Here is a 12,686-nt window from a genome sequence, read left to right on the forward strand (position 1 = left end):
GTGATGAGATCAGTCACAGTAAAAGCATGTGCATTTCTATTGATAAATATATGGGCGTCTCTATGCAAGCTTACACCAGAATTAGAGGAGAACCGTGACTGTTCTTCCACTAGTATGACTGTGATGATACTGGCTCTATATAAATGTAACCACTCTTATATGGAAGAAGTCTCTTCCAAGACAACACAATTCTATGCCAACACAACTGTTGGCATAAAACACCATAGGTCAAATAATTGTAAGTATTTTGACACAGTAAATCACAACCACATTTAACAGTTGTACAGTAGTACAAGAAGTAACTTAATTCCAGGGTTGAGGTGTTATAACTTCATCAAAAGCAGCACTGCACTGCTTCAAAATTCCAAGTGAATCAGTTGTACAGTTCCAGCCCACACAACATTTATGCCTCATCCACAACAAAACGTTTTTCAGTTCTTCTGAGGAAAAAACAAATGTCTGCAAATTCCCTGCTCCCACTTTAACAGAATGTTTTATTCGGAAAATAACATTTAACTCCTCTGTGCTGCTATGGGTTTTTTTACAAGGTCACCTCCCTTTTTATCTCACTTATCCATAATGGAAGGAATGTGATCCCATCCCACTGGCCTCAAAGGTAATGCACCGGTGGGAGGGTGGCTCCAGCTACATGCTGCTGGTTGCTGCTGCTGTCTGGAGAGGAGCAGCAGTTGCAGATGTGTGTAGGAGGAAACAGTGAAGAGGCATGCCTTGAATGATGTCAAACTGCCTAGGACATCTATGTTCATTTAGATCCACTGCAAATGCTAAAGCAACATGCCTGCTGTGAACTCAGGCCTGAATGCTTCCCAATTGCCAAGTAAAATTGTGGAAAACCTCTCAAATTAATTTCTGAATGAAACAGCCAACAAAGAACATATGCCTAATATTCCTTACTAACATAGCTTCATGCAATCACTCACAAATGCCTGTGCTATTTTTGTTTGGATCACTCACTTCTATTATAGCTCCATTCTATTTCCATTTTTTGGAAGTTGCTGTTATTCACAGTTCTCCCTATCTTTACTGTTCTAGTTTTCGTACATTTGTGCCCAACAACTAGGGCACAAATTCCTATTATAGATTTTTGCCAGCACAGTGGGCCTGGTCTAGAATATATAACGTCGCCAATATAGGATGAGATTACATTTGCTTGTGCTGTTCTGCTCCTCTAGCTTAAACTTTTGTTACGTTCAAGACTTATCCTCATTTTTTATCAATGTTCATTATTCCGAAGTTGACTCTTAAGCCATTTAGTCCGTATTGTCAGCCCACTGATTAAATTTTTAAACAGACTCCTTGTTTTTTTCCTAGCATTATACTCTTACTCTTGGAAGTGAGTTCCCTAAATGTCTGTTTATACTTCACTTGTTCTTCAAATGTTCCTTCGAGCTTCTACTACTACTAAAAATCTCAGTGAGAAAGGAAAGTCTTGCAAGGCAGCAAGCATGCTGAATGTAAAGTCTATTTTACTGAAGAGCATCTTTCTCATTGTTCCCTTGAATCCCCTCCCCATCCTTATCCCCTGATTTTTTCTTTCTAAAAAGGTCTCTTAAGAGTTGAAAATATAAGTATTTAGCTATTTTTTAAAATTCCATTCACAAAACATGTAATAACATTGATACTGTAACATGAATGGCAGACAACAATACTGCGTGAAGAAAATTCCAAGCAAATTGCACTCCATTTTCGCACATTTAAACATACGTATATGCAAGAGCATACAGGCACATGCATAGTGAGTAGCAGCAATGACAGCTAAGGTTACCTATCTATCCCCTACGTCTCTGTTTTCAATAGTTTATAGCTGTGTCAAATCCTAACAGATCCAGATGAAAAAAAATCTATGCTGGGCATCTGTCCATGCTGTGTTTTCTGGAAAACTTCAAGCAAACACAGGTCAGCTGGTTATGAATGAGGTTAGCAGAAATTAAGTTCCCTAACGTGACACTCCATAATGCTAAACCTTGTACTCCATCTATTCACATTCAAGAGCTCTATTTACTGACATGGAAAGGAATGCAGTGCCTAATGCCTTTGCGGATGTGGGCAAAAATGCCTCTGCTTCTCAGCCTGTGCAGTATCTGCCTCACAGGCAAAATGAACAGCACAAAAGAAGCACATAAAGTGCCAATTTACCCAACTAGATGGAGGAAAAGTTAAAAAAAACAAACCAAAACCCAACAGTCCCCAACCCTGCAGCAGGTATAACCACATCCCTGACAAAAGGAAGTTTAGGTTTGGTGTGGGTAAATTTTTGCAAAAGACAGTGCAAAGCACAGCATTTTGGCTACAAACTATGTCTGTAATACCAGACATGTAAAAGTTCTCCCTACTCTCATGCTCCGGTATTCCTCGCTCTGCAAGCCCTGCTTCCCATAGAGAGGCAATCTGTGTTTGTGGGCCAGAGAAAATATGTGATGTGCTCCAATTTATGTCTCAGTTTGGACATTTAGGAGTACAGTAACTTGAGGTGCACCATGGGTTAGCCAGTTTCATCAGAGCCACAAAGAGCTCCTTGAACCACATAAGTGAAGAAACAAAATCTGCTTGCCAGCTCCACGCGAGACAGCAGAGCCAGATGCAGTTAAGTCCACATTTTTAACCCTGACCACTGTTCTTCCCTGCTGACATTTTGCTTCAGCATCAGCCCACCTGCCTCTACATTCTTCTTCATACTTAATGCCACCTTGTTATCCTTTCCCCTGAACCGTATCTTCCTTAATTCATCTCTACCTTCTTAGTGAGTTACCTTCCAACAATATATAACCTAACATTTCCAAGAAGCTAAATGGCACACACTTTCTGGCATTAATGAGGGACCATTAACACGGTTCATTCCCTCCTGCATGTTCTAGCTCCTAGCATGTATCAGGTTTTTAAGCACAGGATTTGTGTCCGTAAAAAAGGCTAGTATGAAGAGGCCTTAATTTCAGTGGAGTTCTTTAGCTCCAAATAATCTTTCTCCAAAAAAGAGAAGATAGCTGTACATGTTTTATAAAGTATCAGTAATGAACTGATCAAGTGAGTATGGCAAAAGTAGGCTGAAGAATAATGTGACATGCAGAAAAAATAGGCAATAAAGCACAGGTACCAGCAGTCACAGTTCACAAAAGTCTGCACAACTGCAATTATTTTAGCTTTAGCTTTCCGTGACTGTGATAGCAAGAACTCAGTGATCCATTTTCATCCTAAAGATTAAGTAGTATGGCAATTTAAATAAATAATGGCACAAAATTATGTGTATAAAAACGAGTGTTGTGGTTTAATCCCAGCCAGCAACTAAACACCACGCAGGCACTCACTCACTCCCCCTACCCTGATGGGATGGGGGAGAGAATCAGAAGCGTGAGAAACACGCCTGGGTTGAGATAAGAACAGTTTAATAATTGAAATAAAGTAAAATAGTAGTAGTAGTAATAATAACAATATAATAATAATAGTAATAATATACAAAGCAAGTGATGCACAATGCAATTGCTCACCACCCACCAACCGATACCCAGACAGTTCCCGTGCAGTGATCCCTGCTCCCTGGCCAACTCCCCCCAAGTTTATATACTGAGCATGATGTCATATGGTATGGAACAGCCCTCGGGTCAGTTTGGATCAACTATTCTGGCTGTGCCCCCTCCCAGTTTCTTGTGTACCTGGCAGAGCCTGGGAAGCTGGAAAGTCCTTGACTAGCATAAAAAGTACTCAGCAACAACTAAAACATCAGTGTGTTATCAGCATTCTTCTCCTACTAAATCCAAACCACAGCACTATGCCTGCTACTAGGAAGAAAATTAACTCTATACCAGCTGAAACCAGAACAAGGAGATAAAAAGGATAACTTTGTTAAGCAGTAACGTAAGAAAGTGTTCTAGTTTTATAAATCTAATTATGCAAGACCCTACACAGAAATGTATCCTAGCAAGCAGAGCTTGTTGGTGAAACTTTATCCAAATTAGTCAATTCTGCCAAACTCAAAATGCTTCACAAAATCAGGCCAGTTTTCTTAGAATAAAAAAAGAATTGCAGACAATTTAAAATACTCCAAACTATTTGATTTTAAATTTTTGTATTGTGTTATATAATGCAAAGTCAACATCAAAACAGCATGTTTCCATTCTGCTGAAATGAAATACTTCAAATGACCAAAAACTCTCTTTCATCTGCTTTAGAGAGAGTCTTCTTTTAATGCTTTATTTTCTCCAGAATTCTGAACTACATCTTGTTTCAAAACACTGTAACAACCTGGATTTTTTGCACTTTTGCACAGCTCTTGTAATAGATGGAATCTTTCATACTTCACACACCCTTCAGAGTGCCTCTTAGATCTATCTGAAAAGTGCTGGTAGACAAATGATGTTTTAAGGTAAAGGAAATGTATTGGAGGTTAGTAATTAAAAAGAAAACTCTACCCTAATGTTATCTTTACACAATGCTCTACTAGTGTCAAAGAATTTCCTGGGTTTTACAAGGGTGAGCTCACTCAAAAGGTAAGAAATGTAGCCCTTAAACAAAAACAAACCCTTAAAGAACCACAGTTACTCAAGATTTTTGATGAAAGCCTTACAAATTTTGTGTGGCACAACAAATTGCCAAAGAAAAAAATCTAAAAACTTAAGGAATTAAGTTACAAAACTAAGACATTTAGGTTCTCATTGAACTTGCATGAACTAATAAATTATTGCAGCAAAAGCTGCACTGAAACAACACACTGACTCAGTCCAGTAACTAGCCCAACATACTAAGTTTCACACATGCAAAATAATTGTCAAATATAAGTTTGTGACATTCTGGATTTGTGCTGTATTCTTTCTAAAAAATTTGGGTAAAAATGAATAACGAACAGCTACCTCAATCTTTCCAAATGGATCAGTGAACAGCCAAGAGCTTTGACACAGCAGTACACACCAACCACACAGAATCACTGAACCAAAGAAAAGTCCATGTTGGAAAGTGACCTTTGGAGACTGTATGATGCAACCTTCTGTTAAGAGCAGGGCATGAGACCAAGTTATCCAGGGCCCTGTCAAACCAAGTTCTAAATATTTCCAGCAAGAGAGATCCCACCTCTTTCCTGGGCAGCCTATTCCAGTTGTTCTTATGGTGAGAAGTTTCTTCCTTATATTCAGACCGATTTTCCTCTGAAGCAACTTGCGTCCATTCCCTTTTTTCCCACCACTGTGCATCCTGAAGGAGAAGGTACCTCCATCTTCTCTATAACTACCTTTTAGTTACTGCAGGACTGTGACTAGATTCCTCCAAGCCTTCCCTTCCCAAATTCCTTCAACCTTTCTTCATATGTCAAGTCCTTCAACCACCTAATCATCTTGGTGGCCCTCCACTGGAGTGTCTCCAGTTCCACAGTGAAGTAAAAATTTTAGCCATCCTTCTGTAACACTCACGAAAAAGAAAGGGCCTGTTCTGCACTAGGCTGCTGGAAAGTATCAGACTGCACAACAGACTGAGGTTGGGTTGAGTAAGTCACCTTAACTTTGCATCATGCCTGTAATGTGTAATTCTTTCAATACACTTTTGAAGCAATAAGTGAATGTTATACCTTTACAACTCAGACTGGTTTAATTACCTATTTTTAAAAGTCAGTGGAAAAATATTCTTGAAGTGAAACTTTTTATACCAGTATTCATTTTGCAGTCATCTTTACAACTGCGATAAAGTTCTTGGCAAAGCCTTTGATGATTACAAGATAAAGAAACACACTGTTAAAAGTGTTGCTGTCAAGAAATTTTTGGACACAAATAGTGAATGCTGAAAATGAGTTGCAATGCAGTTTCATGAAGAATTTCAAGGAATATCACACTTCTTTAGCTCTGTAGATTTTAATATGAAATGAAGTACTGCCAATTTACCTTTAATTTCATTTGAAATAAGCAGCTTATTTTCTGTCTCCTCTTCTTCACACTCTTTGTTCTTTATGAAGTCCTTTGTTTGTAGTACTCCACTGAGGAAAATAAGATATTCAATTTTTATTAATACATCATAAAAATCACTAAGCATGATGACATCTCTTGCTAACAATGCTATTAGCACACCAGAATTCCCACACAAAGGATGCTGTATCATCATAAAATAAAAAAAAAAAGAGAGGATCTAATTTCTGACTTACACAGATGGCATGACTACTGACATGAATTTTCAAATGAAGGCTCGAGAGTGGTGTAAACTAAGATTACATAAATGGTATCAACACACTTGACTTCGTAACTGAAATACACAAACGAAGGCAGTGGATGTGCACATGGCAGAAGATGGGAAGAGTGAAGAACACCTATTTAGCTTCATCTCCTACAAAGCCTTACCGGTTATCCAGGCCATTTTCAGGAGCTGTCTGAAACATCTACTCCTTTTTCTCTGCCCAACTTTCATCGCCACCACACCCCAACTCCTGTACTATACTGACACACTGCTGTGCAGCTGTTAATGACCCCACTGAAAATACCTGTATTCTTTTGTTACTGTTTTTGCATTACTTCTTACCCAGCTAAAAAAGCTGCTCTTTGCCTGCTGCCTGTAGCCACTCCCTCAGCTTTGCCAGCCCAAACATTTGCAAGAGGGAATGCCTTCCCCCTATAGAGAAAAATGGCACAAGAGAGGTGGCAATAAGAACTTCTCAAAGTAGGGTGGGTGTATTTGCATCTTAAAGTCAGCCCCTGGGAAACTCTGCAAACTCTGCCTTCAGAAGGTATTACCAGCCTGGTTTCTCACAGAAATGAAGCTTAAATGAACTTGCTGTCATTATGTGTGTATTCATTTCCTTCTGCTTTTAAGAACTTGAGAACACTTTGGCCTATTCTTACTAAACCATCACAGATACAGAGCTCTCAGAGATACTAAGTACATAATGAACATTTTCTAAAAACAGGCACCAGACAGAATGATCTTGAAGTCAAGACTACAAGAAAGCCCACTACATGAACTCATGCTTTACTATCTACCAGAGAAGCAGTCAACAAGAACTCCTTTACAAATGTCCCAAACACAGATAAAAAGCCAAACTAGAGCTAACACCTTGTTAGACCTCAAGATTAGCTAACCTCAAAACACAAATCCACAGAAGAAACAGACCTGTTTAATTCCACTGCTTACATTTCTATTATTAAATACAATTTATATATTAAATACTATTTATACTATTAAATACAAGTAAGCATTTGGGAATAAATCAGCTAGGAGATGCAAGTTCACTGACATCAACAGAAATATACTTAACACACTATTAATGGTGCAAAAATGAACAGAACAAACTGGAAAATCCAGCATCTGTAGTATGGTAGGACACAAATAGTAATGGTATGACAAGCAATGCCAGTGGAATGCATACAGCAGGCATGCCTTCTTGTGCCACAAAGGACTTCTCCACAGTATCTTCCTCAAAAATATCACCTGCATTTACTTAAAAAATACGTTCTTAGCCTCCACAAACAGAGAAAACTTCTAAAGTAAGATGCTACAAAGTAGTGCAATTGATTCCAAAGCTAAAGTAAATGATTACTGTAATTGAAGATAAGGAAGAGAGATGGCCAAAACCTGGGAGGAAACATGTATCTTCCTATTTTCTTGAGGACAATTTGCATCGCAACATACAACCAGAAATTTTATCTCACTAGTTAAATACAAGATAGCATCATGATTTGAAGGTTTTGGGGAAGGGGTTGAAAGATAAATTGAATTTTCTTTTAAGAGGTCATACCATTTGATTCCCAAGCCTGAGTGTTCACCTTCCTTTACTGTAAATATTTCTAGAGTGTAATTCCTATTACAGTGAAATTCTTTTGCTACTCTGAAGACAGTATAAAGATACTTTCCAATTAGAACTGACTATGTTGTAGGCATGTAATCTTTATCTTGAATTTTGATCTCAGGAACATAACAGAGGGACAGAGTGCAGTTTTTACACACATATTTTTGCAAACCAAAATTTTCTAGTATTATTTTTTGTATGCACAAATATCTCTTACTGGTTTAAAAAAAGAAAGAAAAGGAGTAAGTGGAACTGAAGATTAGCTGAGTACCACTTAGATTTAACACAATAAAATAAATCTCATGCTTGGCTTTGCATGTGATTTGTTCCTCAGTCAAGGACTTCTGTGAAACAAAAGACTACGAGCTCAGCAGCTAAAGAGCACACAAGTATACATATCTATGTCTTCAGTTATGCATGCGTACTTTGAGTAACATCTAAAAAGATCCACTGGGTATTGCAATAACCAGATGCTCAATACTTTATAACTCTAGCAGTTCATATATACCTAAGGTTGTGAACACTATTTTTAATGCCTTTTTCAAAGGAAGTTTATTCATCTAAAAGTCCTCTCTGACTATGCTGGATACATAAAGAATATGGAAAGCTAGATGATAAAATGCAGATAGTCATCAGTGTATTCAAACAGTGCAAATACAAACTGCAAAGCCTCTGGGTAGCTCAAAGTCGGAGTGAGGCTGTTATTTATGAAAATGACTCAATGCAGTGAACAGATAGCACATGTATTAGTTATTTTAGGTCTTCACAGAGACAACACCCTCTAATAAAAAATAAAAAAAGAGACCAAAAAAGTGTTCTTCAATTAATTTTAAGAGATAGTCTGTAAAGTCAAAGTTTATTTCTAAAAAATGATGAATTCACTACAACTATGGTTGAAGTGATGAATGACAACTATTATTTAACACATGTTATTTCAAAATTACACACGAAATTGTCTTCTGTCTTTTTTTACTGTTTAAATTCACTTGAGTATGACTAGTGAATGCTGTTTATTCGTGGTATGGAATTTGTATCAACACTGCTTGATGCTCCTACTAGATCTTTTTCAATATAACTTGAACAATATCACCTGACTGAAATAATGTGAAAGAATGTTCTAAAGAAAAGCTACCCAATTTTAGAAAATGCAAAAAGCTACACATTAAATATTAGTTTTTATTTAGCACAGGTTTCTGGAATAAAGGAAACAATTAATAATAGTTCAGAAAACAAACAAAAAAAAATCTAATGCAAAAAGGAAGGGAAATCATAAACCACTGCCAGATCGGGCTAATCCAATTTGAAAAAAAAAAAGTTTTTTTTTAAAAAAAAAAAGTCGCAGAGGAGTTTCAGAGGATTTAATTAATTCTTAATAAAACAGTTAAGTTTCAATTATCGGCTTTACTGTGAGGTATTTACCGTATAATACTAACTCTCCGAAGTTTTTCAAGACACTATTATTGCTAACACTAACAGTTCATATATTATGAACACATGATAACATAGCTGACATAAATATATAACAAATGACACTTCTTGTTCCAGGGTGTCTTCTATTTCTGTATGAAAATAGCCAATAAAATAACGCACTGATACTGTAACTAATTAAAAATGTAGGGAAACCCTGTTGCCTCACATATCCCCATGAAAACACTGGATTGTATCTTTTTAGTTACAAACATAGCCCTTTTAATACTGTAAATATTACTTTCCAGTGCAAGCTTGGAGACTATCTCATTTTTTGTCAAAGATACTCCAAATCCTGAGAGTTAAGGAATTACTTTTCATTTTTAAATGTAATTACATGATTGTTACATATACAATAACATATTTGTACACAGGGGTAGGAAAGAAGGATCTCAACTTCCAGTAACTTCTCTGTCTTCTAGTATTTTTCCTCTCCTCTCTGATATGCATTTCTTGTTTCTTAAACACACTGTGACACTCCCTTCCCCCCTACTTCTAATATAAAGACAGGTGGAGAACTTCCATCGCCTTTCCCACTGCTTCCAAGAGTTCCACGGACAAATCACTGTTGTACTGCATTGCCTAGTAAAGTTGCATTTTAAACTGACCAACTCCAAACAACCCATACTTTGAAAGGAACTGATAAGTTACCCAGGTGCCTTCTTTTCTTTCACATCACATAACAGGGTCTTCTTGCAAGGAGATCTACTTTCTGCATCCTCCTGCTTAGTTGTTTCTGGTACAGTTTTCCCAGATGATCGACTGTGAGCTGAAGATTTCATACCTATGTGACCAGGGCTCGGGCACTTTCTGTCACTGTTTAAAAAACAAATTAATGAAGTGTTTAAAAGTGAAAGCAGCTGAGTTGTTCAATTTATTTTCTCTATGGGTAGAGAGTCATTAGTGTAATTGAAGATATACAAGGTTTTTGTTTGTTTGTTTTAAGAAATACACAGAAGTTTTTTACTTGCCACCAACAAAACTGTATACCTGGGATTTTAAAAAATCACAATACAGAACTCTCTTCCCCATGAAATCAAAGGTAAAACGTTTAGGCAATTCAACAGGAACAGAATTTGCCCAATGTTATTTTTGATAATAAGCTATCTACTTCAAATATTTGTAACACAAGAAAACTTTGAAGTATCATTTTCCTCCTATCCCTTCTCTGCCTTCCATGATATACCACTGTGCTGCCAGGACTCTTTAAAAAAGTTAGGCGGTCTCTTACTTTGGACAATGAAAAAAGTAGCACTTGACACAGTCCCTGCCACAGAGAACACTGCTCAAACTGTTACTGGCTTCACTGGGACAGTACCCAGGCTACCTGTCAGAGGGTACATTAAGTCACTTCAGATTTCTAAAACCATACATTTATAAGAACAATTGAACCAGGCAGCACTGTTTGACAGCTTAATATTTTAGTTTTTAAAGCATGAAGCTGAAACTGTCTCCAAGAATGTAATTTAAAATACCATCTATTGAAAATACATGGTCATTACAGTGGGAACTGGAAATCTTCACTACGAACATTCACATTTTCACATTTACATTAATATAGCCCTTAAAAAGAATGCACAGCCTCTCTTCTTTTCCTTTTCTTCTTAAATTCTCTATGTATCCCCACAGCCCAAAATAAGCATAGGAGTTGGTGACCACAATTTCCAACAGAAAATCATCATCTGAAAATCATCGTCATGGTATCACATCCCTTTGTTTTTTCCCAGTGCTCCTGCTAGAAGCTTCAGCTACAGACTTCAGCATAATTCTTGCAAAACTCACTTCCAGTAATTTGATTCCCCACTCCCAGGATAACAACAGAATTTACAGCGGCTGTTCTTCAAAGAGCAACATTAACTTATGGTCATGTCAATAAGGCCACCCCAGCAAACAAAAGAAACACAAATAAATAATTTTCTTAAGTGAAACCAACTGGCAACAACCCATTTTAAATTCCAATTAACCACTCAGTAGTCTAGATAGTTACACTGAAGATGAAACTGAACTCTTGTTACATCATACACAGTAAAATCAGTATCAGCCTTTGACAGCTCGGTGACCTTTTCGATAAGCACTGATGAAACCATTTCTTCCCTGTAAATGAAGATGTAGATAAATAGGCAGGCCCTTCTGAAACCATTCAGCCATTACACATCTACAAATTATGCTGCAGAACACTAAAATAAAGTACTGCTGTTAGTCATGGACATCGCTTCAATTGCAATTACTTGATTACAGGAGAGGTGGATCTTTCACTTGCTTCCATTTTTCTGTTTCTGGGGACAGGACTGGCTGCTGGCAGCTCCCCGCTCAACCGGTCAGGTAAGAGGCTTTCTTTGTTCAAGTTCATCTCTGAATATGGGCAGCTGACTGCACTAGAAGTTGAAGAAGAGAAATGCCTCCTTATTCTCAGACACTTTACTGACTTCACTCAGTTCAAATGAAGTGACATCAGAGACCAGTATTCTAGAAGCAGATGCAATCAATTAATATAAAGATTAGAAAAAAATGCAGTAAGTAGTCATACTTTAAAATGTTAATAAATCCACCGATTACAAACCTCAACCTGAATGTTTTTCGCATTTCTTTTTGACAGCAACTTATGTAACACAAATTGTATTAATTTATATCACAGCATATGTTCTGGAAAATTGCTTGATGAATGTTTAGCCTGCTCTCTCATACCCTTAGTGGTATTTTATACATAAAATACAGGGTGCCTTTGACTATACCCACCTCTCTCCAAATAAAGTAATATTCCCATGGTTATTTTTTCTGCAAAAGAGGGTATTTCTATTATGTAATGTCCACACAGAAGCTGCATTGCAAGGGCACAGTATGAGGAATGGTGCACACCCTCTTACTGTAGCAAATGCCCCATCTTTGCAAATGCTATTCTGTGATGTTCCATTAAAAGACTATGATATTTTCACAGTCTTTCCTATCGTTCGACTCTCCCTATTTCATTGCACTCCAGCCAGGGAAAAACAGAATTTGACACTGTGCATTGGTATAACAACTTGTAAATATTACTCTAACAAATGTGAAAGTCGTACCTCCCGAAGTCAAAAAACCTGCGTTTGCACAAGAGGTAGGAAAGAGAAGAACAGCAACATGAAACACATGGCCTGAACTAGGATCTTGTCTTCAGAAGAATGCTCTGCAGTGTTCAACTCATTAGTCACGCTACATTCTCACACTTCAGAGATAATATCCTAAACTCTGGAAGGTATATATATGCCACAACAGTGAATATCAACACGCTCAAGTTTTCAAAATTCTATTTACGACATAGGAGAGGCTGTACTAAACATGATGCTCTATTTGTGGCTCATGAGCCACAACACTAACTATAATCTGAAATTATGCTTTCCTACTCAACTGCATTATTACAAGGACCTCTGTAATGGTAAAATGTAAAAAACCCATGCCATGTGATTTTACTTGT

General features: G+C 37.3%; 1 protein-coding gene across 1 annotated transcript in view; it reads right to left on the bottom strand.

Annotated features, from left to right (window-relative positions):
• L3MBTL3 (L3MBTL histone methyl-lysine binding protein 3) overlaps positions 1-12,686 on the bottom strand; it is an 82,311-nt gene that overhangs the window by 3,925 nt on the left and 65,700 nt on the right. The window contains exons 17-19 of the mRNA XM_075706938.1: positions 11,467-11,613; positions 9,890-10,054; positions 5,880-5,971 (exon numbers count right to left, since the gene is read on the bottom strand). Of these exons, the coding sequence (XP_075563053.1) occupies positions 5,880-5,971; positions 9,890-10,054; positions 11,467-11,613 (404 nt within the window). The remainder of the gene's footprint in view (positions 1-5,879; positions 5,972-9,889; positions 10,055-11,466; positions 11,614-12,686) is intronic.

Source organism: Pelecanus crispus, chromosome 3 (assembly GCF_030463565.1).
Source record: "Pelecanus crispus isolate bPelCri1 chromosome 3, bPelCri1.pri, whole genome shotgun sequence".
NCBI classification, from domain to species: domain Eukaryota; kingdom Metazoa; phylum Chordata; class Aves; order Pelecaniformes; family Pelecanidae; genus Pelecanus; species Pelecanus crispus.